Source organism: Argentina anserina, chromosome 4 (assembly GCF_933775445.1).
Source record: "Argentina anserina chromosome 4, drPotAnse1.1, whole genome shotgun sequence".
NCBI classification, from domain to species: Eukaryota; Viridiplantae; Streptophyta; class Magnoliopsida; order Rosales; family Rosaceae; genus Argentina; species Argentina anserina.
The window spans coordinates 2,112,237-2,134,917 of NC_065875.1; the positions used below are offsets into that span (position 1 = coordinate 2,112,237).

Genomic DNA, 22,681 nt, shown 5'->3' on the forward strand with positions numbered 1-22,681 from the left:
AACGCAAGGGACTTCCGTCTAACTGAAGTGTTGGGAGAAGCATTTGTCAGTCTGGAGCCCAACTTTACTCATCGCTACGCAGCATGCTTCGAGTACTTCTACACCCTGGATGCCTTAGTTCTTGACTTCGCACGGCTGCTCCTAGACCGCACTCACCCTGATCCCTCCGCGGAGGCTTTCTAATCCTCAGACGCTATGACGGGGAGAGTCGTCATCTGTTTGAACATGCTGTTTCGATGGCGGACTTACCCCGACATCCCTGCACTGGAGTAGAACTCTATGCCCCCCATCTCTTCGCGAGGCAGCTAGGCATGGCTCAAATGGTTCCATTCCCTCCCATTGAGAGTCTGAACCTGTTTTCATCATGGAGACGCCCCATGGTTCCCGCCACTACCACTAATCCCAGGCACCAGCCCCAGTCGCAGTTGCAACCTACCCCATTTCCTGTGATAGCAAGTGTGAGTATCCTTCGCTACTTCCGTGTCGACAAAGCTTATCCCCAATGGTGGAGAAAGATCAATTTTGGCCAGTGGGAGCAACGATCGTGAGTCATCTTTCAATACATCTTCCAGGTTGGGCTCAGAAGTTACTTGCAGGAAGATTCCGAAGTTCCCGGTGATGAGGATTTGCTGCGAACAGTTATTCCAAATGCTGTAAGAATTGTTCCCTCAAGGGTAAAATCCTAACGTTTCTTCAAACTCTTACAGTTCTTATTCCAACACTGATTAAAAACCACTAACTGGTTCATGTTGTAGGTTTTTGAGGATACAACTGGTGCTTCCTCTTCCCAAGGCCGTAAACGAGGGAGAATAATGCAATCTGACAATGACGAGGATGATCCTAAAGCTATAGACTTCAATCCTGTAAGTCCTCACCCATATTTGACTTTCTTAAAGGTTGTTGCCACCTTCGCCAGTAACCAATGCCTGTGATCCTCAGCTGATTCAGAGGAGAAGAATAGTTGCCTCAAGCCCCAATACCTCGCTCGCGATTGATGTAATACCGCGTGCATCCACTAACCAGGTCAATCCTGAGCCAGTGACTGAGACCAGCAACCCAGAGACATCAATTGAGGTAAAAAGAACACCCTATTTGTTCCAACTGGCAATCCATTCATGAACCACTTTGACTGATTCTTATTTGATTTGTAGGTTCGTGAGAACCCAACTTCACCACCTATGTCTACTCCTCAGGCTGCCGCCACTGCGATGGAAGACATTGATGTAAGTAGTTAAACACACTGTTGCCCCCTAAGCAACACTTTGTTGTTTGCTACGATGTAGTTCCTTTACCTTATGTTAATCGTCTGTGAATCAATGATATCCTTCATGTTAATAGTTCCTTCACAGGTTCATGTTGACGCTCAGTCACCTACCATGGAAGTCGCGACTGCTATCCCACAGGCTGTGATCGTGTATAGAGAACCCACTCAAGCTACTCCCCTCAACACGGTGGCGAGCACTCGGACCTTGGAGCCACAAACATAAATCAACCCAACGGCCGTACTCTCCCACTCCTCTTCAACTCAAGAAGGTGTGACCAGCTCTCACAGAGAAGGTGAAAATGTAGAGCATTCCCTCGCGAATGCGGCCTCAGTGAGCCCTAATGTTGCATCACAACCCCTTTCAGGAAACAATGTTCATTCTTCTCAATCTGATGGGGTAAAACCCTTAACCAACTCTTGGTTTACATGTTTATGTTCCCCTTTGTAAACACTTAACTGTCTTATTAATTGTTCTTTACTCTCTGCAGGTTGTGGCAATCGCGACTACTTCCAGCCCGCCAATCATGCTAACTGTTGGAGCCACTAGATCGATACCAATTGTTGATCCATGAGTGCATCGTTCTAGTCCATCCCTGGAAGACCTTCTAGATGATATGCTAGGTCTTGCCAGCCTCTTGACGCCCTTAGAGTCTCAAGAACTTGTTCAGGCCCGGGCACAACTTGCGGAAGTATCTGCTGAGGATTTAACTAATCCAGCGCGCCTGGCTAAGGTCCAAGATGCCCTTTGCTACCTCAAGCTGCACTCACCCGATCCCAGCCTAGTAGCGAAGGCTGAACAGGCACTGAGCACCATTCTATGCCTCCTGGCAGAATGCCAAATTTTGAGGAACCAATCTTAGAGTCTGTCGTAACACAACGCTGATGCTAGAAACTTTATTGCGCAAAGCCCTGCCCAACTTAAGACCAAGCTTCAGCATGGCAAGACCAGTCGTTCGCAACAAACTAATGCATTGCGGCAACAAATAGCGGAGCTTGAAGTTGAGCAAGCTAGAGAACTCAATGCTGTGGAAGAAGAAATAAGAAGTATTGTACCCCAAATTCAGGAGCGCAAGAGGCAACTGGCAGCTTCTGAGTAGGGGTGTTAATTGAAAACCAAAAACCGAAAAATAACGAACCATAACCGAAAAAAACCGAAGAAAAAAAAACCGCACCAAACCGTAAAAAAACCGCACCAAACCGAAAGATTTGGTGTGGTTTTGGTTTGAGATGTTTGGAAACCGAAACCGAACCGAAAAACCGAATATATATATATTATAAAGAAATTATATTATTTATAGATATATTTAATATACATAATTAAATATGTTATCGATCGAGACCCAAATATATCAAATGATGGCCAGTTTTTTTCGGTGAATTTTTTACCATATCTGTATTTATATATGCTGATCACATCCGACGGTCGAAATTTAATAATTTGAATTTTAGATATTGGAACCACAACATGTCTACTAATGTGGTATAACTTGTTTAGTGGTCTTTTTGCAAATGTATGCATTTGTGAAGCAACTATATCTTATAAATAGAATTTTGCAAATCTGTCCGCATGATGCGTTACGTATAGTGAAATATGGTTATGGTAAAAAATCACATATTTTCGATAACATTTGTGTCCCGATCGAGGCGGTCAACCCTTTTTACGCTTATTATCCCCTATGGGTAGCCTTATCCCTGGAAGGTAAAATTTTTAAAAATTTTACACGAGTTTCTACATCACATATATGTGAGAGTGTGTGCATGAAAAAATCCACCAAAACTAGTCAAGAAGGAGGGGGTAAGAACAAATTCACTTATTTAAATGAAATTAAGTTAATGTTGACCACATCGATCGAGATTCAAATATTATCAAAATTAGATGAATTTTTTACCATATCCTTATTTAAATATGTTGATCACATCTGACGGTCAAAATTTAATATTTTGAATTTTAGACATTGGAACCACAACATGTCTATTAATGTGGTATAACTTGTTTAGTGGCTTTTTGCAAATGTATGCATTTGTGAAGCAACTATATATTATAAATAGAATTTTGCAAATCTGTCCGCATGATGCGTTACGTATAGTGAAATATGGTTATGGTAAAAAAATCACATATTTTCGATAACGTTTGTGTCCCGATCAAGGCGGTTAACCATTTTTACGCTTATTATCCCCTATGGGCCTATGAGAAGCCCTATCCCTGAAGGGTATTTTTTTTGAAAAATTTATTCGAGCTGCTACATCACATATATATGAGAGTGTGTGCATGAAAGAATCCACCAAAACTAGTCAAGAAGGAGGGGGTAAGAACGAATTCACACTTAATTAGATGAAATTAAGTTAATGTTGACAACATCGATCGAGACCCAAATTTTATCAAAATTAGATGAATTTTTTACCATATCCTTATTTAAATATGCTGATCACATCTGACGGTCAAAATTTAATATTTTGAATTTTAGACATTGGAACCACAACATGCTTACTAATGTGGTATAACTTGTTTAGTGGCTTTTTGCAAATGTATGCATTTGTGAAGCAACTATATATTATAAATAGAATTTTGCAAATCTGTCCGCATGATGTGTTACATATAGTGAAATATGGTTATGGTAAAAAATCACATATTTTCGATAACGTTTGTGTCCCGATCAAGGCGGTCAACCCTTTTTACGCTTATTATCCCCTATGGGCCTATGGGTAGCCCTATCCCTGGAAGGTAAAATTTTTGAAAATTTTACACGAGCTGCTACATCACATATATGTGAGAGTGTGTGCATGAAAGAATCCACCAAAACTAGTCAAGAAGGAGGGGGTAAGAACGAATTCACACTTAATTAGATGAAATTAAGTTAATGTTGACCACATCGATCGAGACCCAAATTTTATCAAAATTAGATGAATTTTTTACCATATCTGTATTTACATATGCTGATCACATCTGACGGTCAAAATTTAATATTTTAAATTTTAGACATTGGAATCACAACATGCCTACTAATGTGGTATAACTTGTTTAGTAGTTTTTTGCAATTGTATGCATTTGTGAAGCAACTATATCTTGTAAATAGAATTTTGCAAATATGTCCGCATGTTCTTTTTATTTCGTTAAGAATCAAGTAGATAGACAAGGAAAGAAACTCCGATTTTTTTTTTACAAAATAACCGAAAGAAAAACCGATATAAACCAGAGAAAAACCAAAACAAACCAAACCGAACACAATTGGTTGTTGAAAAAAAAAGTGAAAAACCAAACCGAAACAAACCGAATAAATAGAACGGTTTGGTGTTCGGTATCCCCTATAGACCGCACCATTCACACGGATTAACACCCCTACTTCTGAGGCTGAGGAAATGAGGATCAACAACCTGATATGCGATAAGGCCAGTGACACTGGAAAACTTCTCCTAGATATCCGCCTTGTCGGACATAGAATGTAATTTGAACATCAAAGTATTTTAGTAGTAAGAATTGCAATTTATCTCCGTGAGCTCACCCTACTTGAGTCTCCTTGACCGTCAAAAACCCAAGTAAAGGCCCAAGGCCAGAGCCCAACTTAACTCACCACCGTCCAAGTTTGCATGCAAACTCTCGAAAATAGGAGCAATCAATATTGGGAAATACACAAATCGTTTCAGTTTGACCACTATTGCTGCAATAAATCCCGGCGCGATCTCCAAATCTATATCTCTAATCTCAACCCTTGAATCCAAGTTTCTCCTGTTATAAAACGAAACCCTAAGGTAAGAACACACAACACTTTCTTCTGCAGCCTCCAACCATGTCTGTTCCATTTCTTCCTTCGAAACCCCTTAGGTTTCTTAAGTTTCATCCCCCAGACTTGCAAACTCAATAGCAATTTTTGAGAGTCTTATTTTACCCTCAAATGTGAGGTGGGAGTCTCATTCCCCTCACATCCTCCCTTCTTTGTAGTTCTGCACTAGGGATCTGCCCTGCATTAAGGGTTATTCCTAGTGAAGGATTACAAGCGAGAGAGGAAATGGCGGCCCTTCCTGCGGCCTATACATCATTGTTTAATCGCCGAGCATCAGGAAGCAGGCAGCCATTTTTAGGACCAGAGCCAATAGGTACTTCATGCTCATCACGTACCTCTTTTGATACGCGATGCGAGCTGTTGCATCTCCTAGGTGTAATATCCTCCAATCTCCCTTCTTTGAAGGAACATCAGGAGAAGTGTACAAATCAAGGCTCTAGATCCCTCATGCTACCACCAGTCCTCCAATTAGAACCTATGTGTGGCATCAAGCTGGTTCCAATCGACCTTCAACTGGTGCAGCTTAATCTCGAGTTTCTCGTGGTGGTGGGATGAACAGGAGAAACCGCGAAGATCTTTCCACCTAGCATAGATGGTATCAGAGCTTGTTAAAGCTCACATGTAATAGTATAGGTCTTGTATAAAGTTTCTGGCCACAAAGTCATATGAATAAAACACAACTTGTTTCATAAAACACTTGGACTTGTATAAGATATGTTTGCGGCAGCATGACCATGAATGGTCCTCACACTCTCTTGAATCATCTTTTGAACTTGCTCTTTGGTAAGGGTCTGACCCTCTTCTATTTCTTGCTCAGACTCTTCTCGATGCTCCTCTCGTCGCGAGCGACGGAACTGGTGTTGACGCTCTTGTCTTCCGCCTGGTTGAAGAAGTGCCAATGCTTTTTGTAAAGCTTCAACCTCGGGTGTGTTCGACCGTCTGGCACTTCCAAACGTGAACTTTCCCTTTGTAGCCTTCGTCTTCTTCTTCCTTGTGAGTTTGACAAGCTCAACCTCTGATTTGTCAGCCTCATCACCTCTGGCCTCGTCCTCTTCACCGCCGTTGTTGTTACCTGCACTGTCTTTCTTGTTGGACCTAGCCTTTTTGGTGGTATTAGGCTTGTCATGGTTCTGGCTCTCGTAAAACCCGGTGACAATAAGTTGGATTCCCAACACCTCTTCGATTTGCTTGAATCGCTCATCCTGGCCCGCGAACTCTAAGCGAGCATTGTTCGCGTGCTCGTTAGCACCCAGAACCAGCTTCTTCAATCTGTCGTTGGTCTCAGCCAGACGCTAACCCTGTGTCGACTGTAATTGCAACACATTATCCAATGTTCTCTCAACTGCAGTCATTCGATTGCCGAAGGACTCCTCCACCGACTTGACTACCGTCGTCAACTCCTTGAAAGCTAGTTGCATGTCTTCCGGTGTCGCCATCACTCCAAACTTCAGTAATGCCTCAACCGCTGTTAAACCTCTACAAGTCGCTGTGTTGTGAGGAACACAATCCGAATGCTCTGGTTTCGAGCAAGGGGAATATCCTCGCGAGTAAGGATTCCGGCTTGCTATCTTGACACTGTCCCACTGGGCATGCCAAATGTTCGAGCTGGGAAAAAATATGTTCCTCAGAGAACAATCATCAAGCCCCGGTGTCGAACCCTAGACGGTTCGACCCTTCGTTCTCTGTTGTTGCCGGCGTGCCAGTACATTTGATTTAGATACAACTCTTGCTTTGTTTGACGATGATTGCGCTCACGTACTGTCTTCGTCTCAAACAATTGCTCCGCAGTTGCTGATAAACCGCTGAAGTTTGAATGACCTATACACAACTGGAGTTGCTGGGTACCTTTCACTCCACCTCAAGTAGATGGCCGATCTTACTTTAGACCGCTTGGGGAAAAGCAGAGCTTATAATGCGTCGTTGATAGCAGGACTTTCTCGCTGTAAGGAAATTGCTGACTAGTGCAGGCTTTTGTGTTTGCTAGAAGCTAGGCTAGCGACTCGATGGACTTGACTCTAGTTGCTGAAGTTAATCAGACTTGTTTGCTACATGCAGCGCGAGGCGTACATCTGGGTAACTCCGCTCCGATGGGAGACTTGGTTGCCGAAGCGAATCGGACTTTTACTCCGTGTGGAGATTTAACTATGCGGTTGCGCGATAGTTTGTTTGACGTTGCGTATGTTATTCTGCACATTCGACCCCTTTATATAGAGAACACAAATTGTTCTTTCTTGCGGATCAAGTCTTGAGAACCTCCTAGTTGATTTAGATTCACCTTCCTTAATCAACTCAGATTCTATACAGCGATAGTCCCCTAAATCTATTCCAATACGGCAGGTAATCGTGCTCTATGATAAATTTTTCCCAAATAACCGGTCCACGAGCCCAAATAGTCTAGATAATACCGGAGTATTATTTTAGGCCCAAACACAAGAGAGAAATGAGGTTCCAACAAACTATATATGACAGGAAAAAAATGAACTAAATAGCTTTGATGACACAGAGGAAGGTAATAGAATTTTGATAAAGAGAGGAGGGTAATAATGGCCTTGTGATCGAGATTCCTCAATTTTTTTTATCCTTCACCTTATGATCACTCCATTGACAATACTGCTGATTCTGAGGAACCCGGTTTACGATTCCAGTCATAGACCTCAAAGCGTCAAAGGTCGCTTAGATCTAAGCAAACAAAAGGAGACTGTTGGACATTATACAAAGATAACTTAATGTAGGAGATTTTCTGAGGTAAGTACGTATTAGCTAGTATATCTTTTCTAGGCTATAAATTGAACTTTTTCATCTAAGATAGAGAAATTACATTGTTTGAATGTCTGATCATGTATGTACATTTAAGCTAATGGCTTGCATATTAGTCTCTGTCAAATGTCTAATACTTTCTAATTTTAAGTTGATTTTACCTAATTACTCAAGCGCGCAGTTAGTATCAGAAGATAAGCCTCCAAACCAAAGTACAAGGAGTCTACAGCCATGTACCATATTTAGATTTGAACTTGGAAACACTGGAGAATTACTGCAGTGAATGTACAGTGCCATAGTATATGTCTATATTTGACGAATATTTCCCTCGTGCAAAAATATGCAAATGAAACCTTATCTGAATAACGTGTAATATTTTGTTACAGGTTCAAATGAGTGAGGCTGCTTCTGTTTGAGAGCTAGATATACATTCTGTCACCAGTGGCGGACCCAGGATTTGAACTTAGGGTGGACTTAAGTTTGCCCATATAAAAAAAACTTCGGGAGAAAATTCATTAATTGGAAAGAAGAGATACACATAAAAATGGAGGATATAAAGTCTTATCCCTCAAATGAAAAAAAAATAAACTAGCTAAACTTAACTCTACGGTTCGATAAAGCTTCAAACTCATGTATGATCTCCTCATTGTCAATAGCCTCAGCATACTCTTTCTCAATATGAAGTACCAAACAATCATCAAGATACTCATCTTCCATCTTGTTTCTTAGTCTATTCTTAACAATATTCATAGCTGAGAATGCCCTTTCAGTGGTTGCTGTAGACACAGGAATAGTCAAAACAAGACTAATCAATCTATGAAGCATAGGAAAAAATTCAGACTTCCTTGTTTGCACCAAGGTGTGGCACAATTCTGCAATAGATTCTAATTTCTTGAATTTTGGATCATTAGGCATATCCTTCTCATAATATGCACACTCCAATTCCAAAGTGCACATTTCACCATCATCAAAATCAGCAGGGTAAAACTTCTTTGCAAGATTGCAAACATCTTTAGTTTTGAAGCTTTTGAAATCATCACGAGGATCCAAGGTTGAACCAAGTATAAGGAGTTCTGATGCTTGTTCTGAGTATCTTTTGTTCAACTCACTCAACTGATAATCAATCAAAACATTGAACAAATCTATACGGTAGTGATGCTCAATTGATATGAAATTCTGTTGTTGGCAATCACGACCTGTTCCGGATTTGTAACGTGCACTCATATCTGGCATATCAATGTCATATTTTTCACAAAAAGATTCAACATCCTTTACCAAATCATCCCAACCTTCTTCTCTCATCTCTTGAAGAAGTGTCATTGTAAGTCTAACAAAGTTCATTGCTTGCACAAAGTCGAGAGCTTTCTGCTGCAACGTCTGACAAAGAAAATCAGTAACTTTCATGACTTTGTTCATTAGAAGCAAGCAGAACACAAACTCAAAAGATCTCAAAGCTTTAAGAATAGCTTCAGCTTGTCCTTCCACCCTTTGATCAATCATATCATTAAGAGTTTTCTTTGTTGAACTAAACAATTCAACCAAACTCTTAATAGAACGGAAATGTGAGCTCCACCGTGTAACACAAGCCCGCTGTAAAGTACAAATTTGGTTTAGACCACTGCCTGTCTGAAGTTCCCCACAAGCTACAAGATTTGTAATTTCTTCTTTTCTCACTTCTCTCAATAAAGAATGCCGCTTAGCAGAAGAATCAACAAAATTCACAATAAGACTCAAGGTTTGAAAGAATTGCCAGATCTCATGAACTCCTTGAGCTGTAGCATTCAATGTCAATTGCAAACGGTGAGCATAACAATGCACAAAGTATGCATAAGGACACTATTCAAGAAATAATGCTTGCAACCCATTATAAATGCCTCTCATATTACTAGCTCCATCATACCCTTGGCCTCTCATGTTTCTCACTTGAAGATTGTACATAGTGAGAACTTTCGAGATCTCATTTTTAAGAGTCTGTGATGTAGTGTTAGGAACACTTAGAATCTTAAAAAATCGTTCTCGAATCAAGCCTTGAGAATCAACAAATCTGAGAATAATTGCCATCTGCTCCTTACCAGAATTGTCTAATGCTTCATCAACAAGAATACAATATGGTGAATGCCCAATCTCCACTCGTATCTTGGTCCTCACTTTATTACCAAGAATATTTAGGAGTTGCTTTTGAATTTTTGGACTTGTGTACTTAGCATTTGCCGGAGCATTTAACACAACTCTATCAAGCTCAGGACTCATTCTTCTAAAGGCTTTTTGAACTTCCTTAAAATATCCTTGGTTCAAGGAACTTTCGGATTCATCATGACCTTTAAAAGGAGCTCCTTGATTAGCTAGCAATCTAACACCCTCTATTGCAGCCTTAAGCCTCAATCGGTTGTCTTCCACATCCTTCAATGACCTTGAATGCAAAACTGCTTCAATCCCCTTAGCGGGGTTTCTTAACGAGTCCCATTTTTGCATTGCAGCATTATGTGCAGAATTAACTCCTCCAACATGCCTCAACAACACATTATCACTTGGGCAAACCCTCTTCCAATTTCTAAACCCATCAACCGTGAAAGCCTTATGTGTATTCTCTTCGGTTTCAAAAAGAAAACATGGGAAGCAATAAGCTTTATCATGAGCAATTGAATACTCAAGCCATGGGTTATCCTTGAACCAACTACTCTGAAACTTACGTTGTTGACCCCCTTGTTCACTATATGGAAATGATAATTCGGGTTGAAATGGACCTAACAAACTATAGGCTTTTCGAATATCATCTCTCATATTTATTGGCTGTTTCCAAATAGGACAACGTAATCCAGGATCACGTTGGAGATCATTGATATTATCTTGTGGTAATGACTCATTATTATCTTGTTGTACTGGCTCAGGAATGGAAGGTTGGAGTGGATCATCAATACGCGGAGTGCATACAGAAGGCTCAGAGATGACATTAGGACTAGATGATTCATTTCTTCTCGAAAACCATGAATCAATATATTTTGTTCTCTTCGGTATATGCTCAGACATTATAATCTAACACCTATACATCAAAACATTGATATTCAATTATTCAACTAAGTGAACTGACCAACCAATTCATCTAAATGTTTACATATATATATATATATATATATATATATATATTCAATTTTAGACAATATAATCTAATCACAAAGACACAAACATGAAACATGCAGTCTAAAATCAATTAATCAAACATATAAATTGAGATATTATGATATTCTCACCTCAATGGAGCTTGCTATCTCATTCAATTATGATATTGCCAACTTGCTTTCCAAAACCCCAACAATTCAAGTTTGAAAGTTGAAACCTCACTACCACAGCTTCTCAGATTCAATGAAGTCTCTTTCAATCTTAGACAGCCTAATTCATCAATCTATATTAGTATTGAATTGGAAATCTGATGATGCATAAATGCAAAACCTCCCCAAATCCCCCAAATTTATTATGAAACCCTAAAAATTCAATTAATCAATTGACATTACTTACATAGAGTGAAAGGAGGGAAGACTGGATGAGGGAATGATTGAGTGACTGAACTCACTGAGGCACTGGATCAACTGTGGAGGGACAGGCCGGAGAGCACCAACACAGAGGATAAGAGAAATGGAAAACACAAAGGCTGCAAAGCACTAGAGTAATTAAGGCCGATTGTGATATATGTTTGCATTATATATTGATTTATTGTTTGAGTGGGTCAGCCGGTCAAGACTTGTAGCTACTATAGGCCAAGTATAATCATTTTGATAGTTATATATGTATAGCATTAGGAATTTTTTTTGCCGTGAGAAGTGGGTGGACTTGAGTCCACTCATGAGTATGCATGGGTCCGCCACTGTCTGTCACTATCCTTTGGCCCCCGCAAATAGAAATGTATCTAGCATCCATCCAAAAGAAGGTTTAATTGTTTAAATATGAAAGAGAAAGGATGCTAGTATTTCTCTATAAAGTTCACCATTATTATTTCTTTAAATTCTAGTCTGAACTGAGTACACAGACCAAATGAGGGGCAATCAAAGCTTGTGATGACAAAAAGAAGTGCTAGTAAATTTCTCCTATTGCTTGCTAGTGAAGATAAAAGATTGAATTATTGACAACATTATTATTTGGCGGCCAAAGAGTCAATTTGCAACCTCTTCAGTCATTATAAAATTATGGTCAGTCTTCTCTGCTCAGTTGCATACAGTTGAGGTAAGATCTGAATAGCTATATCTTGCTGGTTCACTAAGTTTAGTTTGCCATAAACCAAGATGGTAGCTACCAAGATAATTGAAGTTCCAGCCTATGATAAGAAAAGTGAGCTGAAAGCTTTTGATGACACAAAAGAAGGCGTTAAATGTTAGCGTGAGTAATGGAGCTAATTAGGGCGTGATTCAAGGGGAGCCAATTAGGGAGTGATTTGTGGTAGGAATATACAAATATAGGTTAACTGTACTCTTGTTAGCTTATTTATAGAACATTTCAGTGTAAGAAGAATTCATTTCAATATACAAGAAACATTCAATCTATTCTACTTGGTATCAGAGCCAATTTTTTTTTCATCCTCTGTTTTTTTCTAGGTCTGTGTTTTTGGCGTGGAACTACTGCAACAATTGCAGCGATCAGCCACAGTCGGCGGCGTTGTTGTCTCTCCGGCGTAGGTGCTTTGCCAAACGTGAACGTCCGCCTTCTCCCGCCCGGTTTTGAGTGTCGGCGTCATCTGCCCTTGTCGACGTTTGTTTCCGGTGTCGTCTCTCTTGGCGTCTTCCTTCCTCCGACCGGCATTATTGTCTCGGGGTGTGGAACGGCTGCTCTTCCTTCGACCGGCACTGCCCAGATCACTTGCGCCGTCACTACCCTTTTCCCTCCAATGGTCTTGCATATGTTCTTCCGACGTCGCGCTCCCCTAAGTAGTCACACTCCCCTAAGTCGTCGCGCTCTCCTCAGACGTCACTGCTTGTCCAAGCGCTGTACTCTGGCGTCCCTTCTGCCCTCTGACGCCGCCACTCTTCTCCGACCAGTTTCAGCTCTTTCGGCTACTCTCCGACCGGACCCGACCCGGCCCAAATTCTGTAGTCTTGGTTGTCAGTGCAGGTTCACCAACAGAGCAAGTGCACCAAGACATGTTCATATCCGTTTTCTGTGTTTCCGCTGCATAATTCTTTATTTTTAATTTAATTTCAATAGGTTCTGGAGATGAAGCAGAGAGTTCTCAGATCAATGATGTTCCAAAATTTGAAGTATATATCAAGAGTTCTGAACATGGTTCATTTGGGGGAGCCAAACTCAATGGGACCAATTTCCGTAAATAGAAAAGAATTATGGAAGCTCATCTTCGAGGAATGCACAAAATGAGGCACGTAACATGAGTAACTAAGGCTCCTAGTGAAGATGATATTGTTGCATACACTAAACCTATTTTCAAATGGTCTCCCGTCCAAAAAAAATTTTCTGCTTCAAATGTGGCTGATTGCGTCAGAATATTACATGTGAACACTCGACTTTGAATATACACATTTTGTAAGTCAAATCAACTACACAGACCAAAATAATTTTTTTTTCGGCAGAAACCAAAGCTTTTGATGAAAAAAAACAGTGTCAGTAAGTTTCTCCTATTGATTGCAAAATGAAGGTCAAAGACTAAATTGTTGACAGTATTATTCTTTGGCGGCCAGAGTCAACTTGCAATCTCTTCACTCATTATAAAATTAATGGTAGTTCTTTTCTGTTCAGTTGCATACAATTGAGATAAGATCTGAATATCTATATCTTGTCTGGTTCACGAAGTTTATTGCTCTCCCATAAACAAGAATGGTAGCTACAAGCAGAAATGAGGTTCCAGCCTATGACAGGGAAAGTGAGCTGAAAGCTTTTGATGACACAAAAGAAGGTGTCAAAGGTCTTGTTGATGCTGGAGTAATTGAGGTTCCTCGAATTTTTCATCATCCACCAGATGAGTACTCCATCCATGATTCCAGTGATGATTGGGAAAGCCAATATAGCATTCCAGTTATTGATCTTGAAGGGCTTTCAGATTCAACTAAACGAAAGGAGATTGTTGCAAAAGTTGGAGAGGCCTCAGAGACTTGGGGCTTCTTCCAGATAGTCAACCATGGAATACCTGTTGATGTTCTTGAGGGGATAAAAGATGGGGTACGTCGGTTTTATGAGCAGGACACTGAGGTGAAGAAACAGCTATATAGTCGCGATCACTTCAAAAATTCTGTGCTCTATCATAGCAACTTTGATCTGTATAGTGCACCGGCAACTAATTGGAGGGATACTTTCATGTGTTATATGGCTCCAACTCCTACTAAACCAGAAGCTTTTCCAGAAGTATTCAGGTATGTGACAAGGGGCTGTAATTAGTAACTATATGACAGTAGTGTTTCCCCATAAATTATAGTACACTTCATCTCATTTTCTTTCAAGATCAAACATAGAAATCAAAATAGGTACATTTTAATGGGGTTTTCTGTCACTCCAATTTGTAGAGACATACTTGTTGAGTACTCGGACCAAGTGATGAAGGTGGGGACGCTATTGTTCGTGTTGTTGTCTGAAGCTCTTGGATTAAAATCAAGTCACTTGAATGACATTGATTGTAGCGAGGGGCTTCTGGTAGCAGGCCATTACTACCCCCCTTGTCCACAGCCAGAGCTAACTCTAGGTGCAACCAAGCATGCTGATAGTGCCTTCCTAACTGTTCTTCTGCAAGACCATATTGGTGGTCTTCAGGTCCTTCACCAGAAAAAATGGTTTAATGTACCCTATGTGCCTGGTGCTCTTGTGGTTAACATTGGAGATCTACTGCAGGCAAGTATAAGCATCATCCTTCTTCTTAATTATACTGAAATGATTGATCATGCATGTTGTTTTAATTTTGTGAACTCCAATAAGCTAAATTAGTTTCAAGAAGTCTAAATAGATTTGGATTTTCCTGAAATAGCATGCAAGGAAATGTCTGTCTTGAATAATTATTGATGTAGTTTGGTATACTGCGACCGAAATAGTCCTTCCCAGAATGGATTTGGTTGCAACTGTTAAGTAATTACATGAATCAATATAATAAGTTTGTAAGTACTGATCCAAAAAGAAAGAAACCCCAAACTACATGGCCCAAATATTGGCCATAACATAGAAAAGTGCTGCTACATCATGATTTTACACATGCACATTCTTAGTTATTGCTGATGAATATCACTAGCGTGCGCTATTAAAGTGTTTCAAAATTTTAGTTTGATTCAGTTAGCTATTTTTTATTTACTATACTGAAAAACATTGTTTTGGTGGTTTCAGCTTATATCAAATGACAGATTCAAGAGTGTAGAACACAGAGTACTGGCAAACCGTAGAGGTCCACGAGTATCAGTTGCGTGCTTTTTCTGCACAGGATTGCTGCCATTAACAAAACTCTATGGACCAATAAAGGAATTGTTATCAGAAGAGAATCCTCCAAAGTACAAGGAGACTACTGTTAGGGACTATTTTGCCTACTTCAATCAAAAAGGCCTTGACGGTACCTCTGCCTTGCCTCATTTTGAGCTTTGAACTTGGAAACCCAAGGAACATTGCAGTAATGAAATCTGTACTATGTTTGGCAAACATTTCTTTTGTGTAGAAAATACTAATGAATTTAAGCACTACGGCGAAGATTATTGACAAACCATGTGTGAACTCAACTGTTATTATTAGTCTGGTTTAATTTGTTCAATAAAGTTTCTGCATGACCAACCACAGCTACAGAAATAATGCAAGAAATTCGTTGGCAAAAGCATTACAAATGGTTCAGGTTCAAACTGATTGTCGTGCCAGTGAGCTGTCACCTGTTAACAAATCATAAATCCAGAATTAACAAAAAATTATGGACTAATTCAAGGACTTATAACTGGAACTGAATCATAGCCTCCAAAGTACAGGGAACCAAGAACTTGTGAATAATCCTTTTCAGCTTTGATCTTGGAAATTAAGGGTCATTACTTGTCATGATTCCGCACAGACAAATGAAACTATTTTGGGATTGAGCTGAAATTTTCCAGTAAAATGGAAAGTCAGCTGTTGTCATCATTATTGTTTTGTTTCTAGAAATGTTCAAAATATGAGGCTGCTTATCAGAAATGAGAAATCTCTTTCCCCTTATAGACATAAAGTCTAACACTATCCTTTGGCCGCCACAGATATTAGAATATACCACCATCAACTTGAAAGAGCAAACTTGATTTGGCTAGTTATGATCTCTATCATTGTTTACAACTATAAAATAATCTTATCTGCAGGTCCCTCACGTATATTTCTGGTTTGTTTCTGAAAAATCTACCTTTCCTTTGCCACTGACCAAGATGGAAGCCAACACAAATGAGGTTGCAGCAACCGGTTATGACAGGAAAACAGAACTAAAAGCTTTTGATGACACAAAGGAGGGTGTCAAAGGCCTTGTTGATGCTGGCATAATCGAGATTCCTCGAATTTTTCATCATCCACCAGATCAGTACAACATCAGCTATTCAGAAGAGGCTCAGTTTAGCATTCCAGTCATTGACCTCGGAGGCCTTTCTGATCCAACTAAACAAAAGGAGATTGTTGCTAAAGTTGGAGAAGCATCAGAGACTTGGGGCTTCTTCCAGATAATCAACCATGGGATACCTGTTGATGTTCTTGAGGAGATTAAAAATGGGGTACGTCGGTTTTATGAGCAGGACACTGAGGTGAAGAAACAGTTTTATTGTCGTGACGACTTCAGCCGGCGTTGGCAGTACAATAGCAACTTTGATCTATACAGTTCTTCATCAACTAATTGGAGGGACACTTTCCAGTGTTACATGGCTCCTACCGCAACAAACCGAGAAGACATGCCAGAAGTATGCAGGTATGTGAAAATGTTGAACTCTTACATATAGAAGTCATTGATTGATATTTGATAGTACCTTGATTTATACCAATGTGCTTCTTAATGAATTGGATAACATGATATAGAGATGAAATTGCTGAGTATTCAAAGGAACTTATGAAATTGGGGAAGATATTGTTCGAATTGCTGTCCGAGGCTCTTGGACTAGAGCCAAGTCACTTGAATGACATAGGTTGTGGTGAGGGGCTCATGGTTTTAGGTCATTACTATCCTGCTTGTCCACAACCCGAATTAACTTTGGGCACAAGTAAGCATGCTGACGGCGGCTTCCTCACTGTCCTTCTCCAAGATCATATAGGTGGTCTGCAGGTTCTTCATCAGAACAAGTGGATTGATGTTCCTCCTGTCACTGGGGCTCTAGTGGTCAACATTGGTGATCTTCTTCAGGCAAGTAGCTAGCTGTAGTCTCATTCTTCTTTACTTTCGACAATCAATTACTAACAAATTTGTACCCTCCTATTTTGAGGTTTCTGTTATTTTTTCTCATGAAGTTCGATCTTTTGTGGTTACATATATATATATGCAGCTTATATCAAATGACAGATTCAAGAGTGTAGAGCACAGGGTACTTGCAAACCGTAGAGGTCCAAGGATATCCGTTGCGAGCTTTTTCTGCACAGGAATGCTGCCATCAACAAAGATTTATGGACCTATCAAGGAACTATTATCAGAAGACAATCCTCCAAAGTACAGGGAGACTACCGTGAGTGACTATGTTGCGCATGTCGAGCAGAAAGGCCTCAATGGTAAATCTGCCTTGTCTGATGTCAAGCTTTGATGTTTGAACAATTGGAAAGAGAAGCACAAGGGCACTATATGATACATTCAACATTAGTTATAAAACTTAGTACTGCATCTCGTACGTACGTGTTTGTTAGAAATACGAACTCATGTTTGAGACATCTCTTACTTGTTGGAAAAGTGTCATTTGGATTTTCTCTGTTTAAAAAGGAGAATGCAAAGATTGTTGATGAATTGAGATGAGATGATGAGAGTCTTCCATTCCAAGGAATTATTATGTGTCATTGTCATGTTATGGTCGGAGCCAATAATATCACCAAATTTAAAAGGGACCATGCAGGAGTGAGAAAAAAAAAAGAGGAAAAGATAAATTAGACGCAATATGTAGATTTTTCGGAAAATAGTAAGCACAAACCATATGAACCATTAATATTTTGCTGGACCACCACGTGTACCCTAATACTGGACCACCACGTGGTGATATTCATTAAACATTTTACACAAAAAAATGGTTCTAATTAAACCCTAAACCTTACCATGCCATATGTCCATTTTCATCCAACTGGGTGTATCTCTTACTGTATATCTTGGCAAGAGAAGTATTATAAGTGAACTATGTGTACTCTCACAAAACAACCATTCTTATTCTAAAAACGAATAACAACACCTATATCATTTTGATGCCTATCTTGCCAACAACCACGCCAAAAAGCCATTTTCCTTGTTGATTTTCAATTATGACTCGTACGAAATGCAATTCTGCTAAAGTAGATTGACAGTAATCAGATCGGACTCGGCAATCAGTATAGAAATCTTTGCATTTAACCACTATATTTTTTTAGACGGTTTAAATTTCAAAACAATACAAATGTCAGAAAAAAAAAAACACGAACGAAAGAAGAGCAAAAAAGATTGGAACTCAGAATCACTTGTAAGACAAAATACGAAAATCACCCAATGTTAGAAGTCTGACCCCAATAGATTGAATAGAAAGAGAAGAACCAAAATTCAAACAAAGAAACAAAAAGTCGAAGCCTTACCTCACCCGATCGATTTTCTTCTCCTTTTGGGTTTTTAGTTTGTTATTTTTTCCTTTTATTTGAAGCAGCGACGAAACCATGTCTAACCCGATCGATCATCTCCCACGTTGTCTCCAGTTGTGCACCCGACGGCTGTCAATAGTATCAATGCGAAGCAATCGGTAGAAAATAATTACGGAAAGAATGGTTTGACAGTAATATTTACTAAATTAATACCGATATATATGTGTGTGTAATATAGAGAAACCGCTATAATATTAGATATCAACGAGGACATATATATGTATAATATAAAATATTTATTATTTGGCTGGTTTTTACGAGTTGAGTTATGCGGGTTTTTAACGGGCCGGTCCGGGTTTGAAACTTCTAAACCAAGTCCGGCCTTCAATCCATGAAAACGGATTTTGTCAGACTTTCTTGTAGACCGAGCTGAGTAAAAGTACATTAGGCTTGCAGGCCTCCATCGGTCTATTAGATCTGCGGGTTAAATAATGAGGTCTAATTTGAGTTACTATCCATGACAATTGTACCAGACCACCTTTTTGAATGAGATTGTGCAAAGCGGCATCTTATTCCTAGTTGCTACTATCAAGTATCAACCATGCCCTCGGCCTATAAAGACTTGAAGGTACAAGCAAACACTGATCCGGATCTTCGCACCATTCTACTTCAAGACCATATTGCCTGCTTCCAAGTTCTCTATGAAAACCAGTAGGTTGATGTTCCTCTTGTTCCTGGAGCTGTGGTGGTCAACATTGGTGATATCTTGCAGGCAAGCCCTCTCTACTTATCAGTATTTATTGATAGCAAAAAAAAAAAAAGTACAAACATGCAATTTCTAAAATACATTTCTACAAAACTATATTTTCTACAATACAAAAAGAGATCATAATGAGTATCATATATTTCTAGTTGAAAATGATAGAGAGAAGACGTCCGCACACGCAACGACGGCGCAGATGGTGCCAACCATGCTCCCCTCTCCCGACGCTCTTGTCTGGAAATTTACCAATTTCAGTGGCCGTGTGCCGGTGCTGGAGCTCCGGCCGACACAAACAGGAGTGTCGGGAGGGGGGAGCACGACCGGCACCATCTGCCGTTGTTGTGCTTTGCCAGAATCGCCGACGTCCGCACTTTTGAAAAGTTGTGCACGTCCTCTCTTGATCAGGCCTCTCTTTCTAGTTGCTTAGAAAATTATTAGGTCTATATGTATTACATTGAGAGCTTGTGCTCATTGTTGAATATATCATAAGTAAAAAGATTATCTCTTCTTTTAGCTATAGTTTTCTCTCATATAGGGCCTAAAACCCTGACACCACGTCGCTCCAAAACAAGCGCCACCACCGCTCGAGGATAAATCTAAAAAGAAAAAAAAACAAATTGAACTACTAAGAAGATGCATATATAATCCTTTGAATCTGATCAAGAAATATTCTGATATACCACCTTGAAAAATTAAAATTCAAACATCAGCACAAAAATATATATTTTTAATATAATGACGCAAGTATTATGCCATACACACACCAATATTTATGGATTGGTGTTGACTTATTCAAGCATCCATCATTGCTAACCAGTCAGCTAAAACCTAAAATGATGGGTAGTTCTACTTGACGAGGCCCAAATTGAGAATGCCCCAGGATGTTTGAGGCCACGATTTTTCCTGTGCCTTCATCAATAGAACCCTGGCCCACGAAATCCATCCTTGCCAAGACATCCTCTTGTCCCAAGAACTGGCCCATTCCAGCAAAAGCCTCAGCCCCGTCTCAGCTTCTCTCTCAGCCTCGTCGTACTTTCCCTGTGTCAAATGAACATGAGCCAACACGACATGCGGCTCTCCGATGAAAGGGTTTTTCTCAATGCAACTCTTCAACAGTGAAGGAGAATCCGAAGCAGAATCACAAATGACTTCCCAGTAGAGGTCCCTGGCAGCTAATTGCTCCACTGCATCCAAAACTCTGGTGCAATTCTCAAACACAGGTGCCACCAGGAGTTGGAGATGTTCGTCTCGAGATATATCAATGTCAATATTACCTCTCTGTCGAATAAAGACTTGCTCCTCCCTGAGGAGGAGGGTGTAGAGAGCACCCATCCTTGAGATGGAGTTCATCCAAAGCCCTGGTTTGCCGTCCCCGGGCCACAGTGCTCCATACTTGTTGCCGCTGTAGTCGAGCCGCCCGTCGCCGTTCTCAAACAGCTCGTCCTGGAACCCAAACAGTTGGTCGCTGAAATCTGCCATCGTCATCAGCACGAACGTCGCCACGATCCTCCTCGATATCAACACCTCCTCGCCCGTCTTTATGTGCTTCACTCTGATCCCGTCAGCAGGAACAAGGCTCTGCACTTTCTTCCTCCAAGCACAATTCTCATTGGCTTCGGATTCGGATTGTTTGAGATGGAGGCGGAGCTCGTCGTCGGTGTAGTGGAAGAGGAGGTCATCATGAATGAGGGGCTGCCTTGGGACGATGCAGAACAAGTGAATCAAGCGCTCGGCGGCCTCCCCCACATGGCCGCGAACGACGTCGCGGCCGGTGGAAGTGTCGAAGATGGCGAGATTGACGTACGAGTTGGAGTAAGCGGAGTGGAAGAGGCCGCAGAGGCAGACGGAATCAGGGGCCTTCCATATCTTGAGAATGCGGTAGATGTCGACCAGGTGCTCCAGAAATGTGCCGTGCTTGTGCCAGCATTCCCCGGCCCCAACTGACTGCAACACTCTCACTAGCGATGGCAGCTTCTTGTCGATCGACTCCAGCTCACCCCGCAAGAACGGACGAGCCGACTCTAACAGCCCTTCCATCTTCCTTGCTTGGATTATGTTCACAAATTCAGCAAAAGATGTCTGATTCTTCAATATGGTCAGTTGATTCGGATATCATTGATTCAGAACTCACAAACTACGTTGCTTCCCTACCTTATATACATACTTAATTTGGTCAGTGATTCAAACTTCTCAACCTATATTCCATATCCTAGCTCCTTTGATTTTATTTTTTGAGAATGCAATCTTAAACAATTCCTCATCCTACTTTAAATAAATAAATATGTTCGACACTGAACCACAACACAAAAGTATCTTCACACAGCTAGCTAGGTCTTAAAATAGATCCAGTGCCACTTATGCCAGGAAAAAGAAAGAAGAAAAAAGCGAAGTCACAGGTCTGCTACTTGGATTTAAAAACTTCACATAGGTGATCGTAGCTGCATGGGGACAAATGTAGCAGGTGGTTCAATAATGAGCACTTGGATTTAAAAACTTCACATACATGATCGTAGCAGCATGGGAACAAACGTAGCAGGTGGTTCAACAATTTTGTTATGCTTCTGCTCGTTCTTTTTTATCAATAGTAGTTAGAACGAACAATCAAGTCCAGCTCAGAACTAAACAAATAATCGAAACAAAAATATAAAGAACTGACGTGGATTAAGTTAATCAAGTCCAACTCAATTCATTTATCAAAGATATGAAAAGATGCGGCCGTTCCCATCTTACAGTCTATTTTGTTCACCCCACATTCTCTTTATACCTCAATTTTATTTTATTTTCCTTCAAAATTACTTTGTTCACCCATTTCAATACTTAAAATGCATTTTTCAATAATATTTTGTTCACCCTATATAAATTCTTTTAACTTTAAACTTACTTTGTTCACCTATTTGCCACTCTTTTAATTCCATATTTATTTAATAATCACTACTAAGAAAAGTTCATGACCTATTGACTTCGGTCTTGGTTTCTTATACCAAACGAATGAAGTTAACGTTCATTGTCAATTAATCACAATTAAACTATAGAACAACAAAAAGATTTAAGGCTCCAAACCAGACTTCAAAACAAAAAAGAGACATGTGACACATCACACATGTATAAGTTGAACCTAACGTTAGACATGCTAATTAGACGTATTAGTGATATTAGTAGAAAATTTTATTATTATTAACATTATTATTATTACGGAGAAGAATGAGAATAGTAGAAGATGAATGAATCGTGAATACATGAGTTATAACGGCTAACGAGAAATTTAATATTTAGATTTTAGTGCATTTTATGCAAAATAAAAGATAGTGTAAAGAAAGAAATTGTTATTTTTAACAGCTTATTGTCCTTTAGAATAATTTTATATAGGGTACTATGGTATTTTAATAATTCAATAATTTATGTGGTAAACAAAGTTTGTGGGGT

At 39.9% G+C, this 22,681-nt stretch overlaps 4 protein-coding genes across 4 annotated transcripts; 2 read left to right on the plus strand and 2 right to left on the minus strand.

The window, feature by feature from the left end:
- Positions 1 to 8,388: 8,388 nt before the first annotated feature.
- LOC126790969 (uncharacterized) lies at positions 8,389 to 10,827 on the minus strand. The gene is made up of 2 exons (XM_050517358.1): positions 9,675 to 10,827; positions 8,389 to 9,572 (listed from the first exon to the last, which is right to left on the minus strand). Exons 1-2 carry the CDS (start codon positions 10,825 to 10,827, stop codon positions 8,389 to 8,391), a joined length of 2,337 nt encoding a protein of 778 aa, XP_050373315.1.
- A 2,736-nt stretch (positions 10,828 to 13,563) lies between these two features.
- On the plus strand, positions 13,564 to 15,469 carry LOC126792554 (1-aminocyclopropane-1-carboxylate oxidase homolog 1-like). The gene is made up of 3 exons (XM_050518959.1): positions 13,564 to 14,147; positions 14,298 to 14,619; positions 15,103 to 15,469. Exons 1-3 carry the CDS (start codon positions 13,615 to 13,617, stop codon positions 15,352 to 15,354), a joined length of 1,107 nt encoding a protein of 368 aa, XP_050374916.1. The 5' UTR covers positions 13,564 to 13,614; the 3' UTR covers positions 15,355 to 15,469.
- A 664-nt stretch (positions 15,470 to 16,133) lies between these two features.
- Positions 16,134 to 17,601, plus strand: LOC126792568 (1-aminocyclopropane-1-carboxylate oxidase homolog 1-like). Its single transcript, XM_050518974.1, has 3 exons — positions 16,134 to 16,669; positions 16,777 to 17,098; positions 17,238 to 17,601. Exons 1-3 carry the CDS (start codon positions 16,143 to 16,145, stop codon positions 17,487 to 17,489), a joined length of 1,101 nt encoding a protein of 366 aa, XP_050374931.1. The 5' UTR covers positions 16,134 to 16,142; the 3' UTR covers positions 17,490 to 17,601.
- A 2,299-nt stretch (positions 17,602 to 19,900) lies between these two features.
- LOC126792551 (uncharacterized) lies at positions 19,901 to 21,465 on the minus strand. The gene has a single exon (XM_050518957.1). The coding sequence runs from the start codon at positions 21,293 to 21,295 to the stop codon at positions 20,105 to 20,107; it is 1,191 nt and encodes a 396-aa protein (XP_050374914.1). The 5' UTR covers positions 21,296 to 21,465; the 3' UTR covers positions 19,901 to 20,104.
- Between the last annotated feature and the right edge of the window lie 1,216 nt (positions 21,466 to 22,681).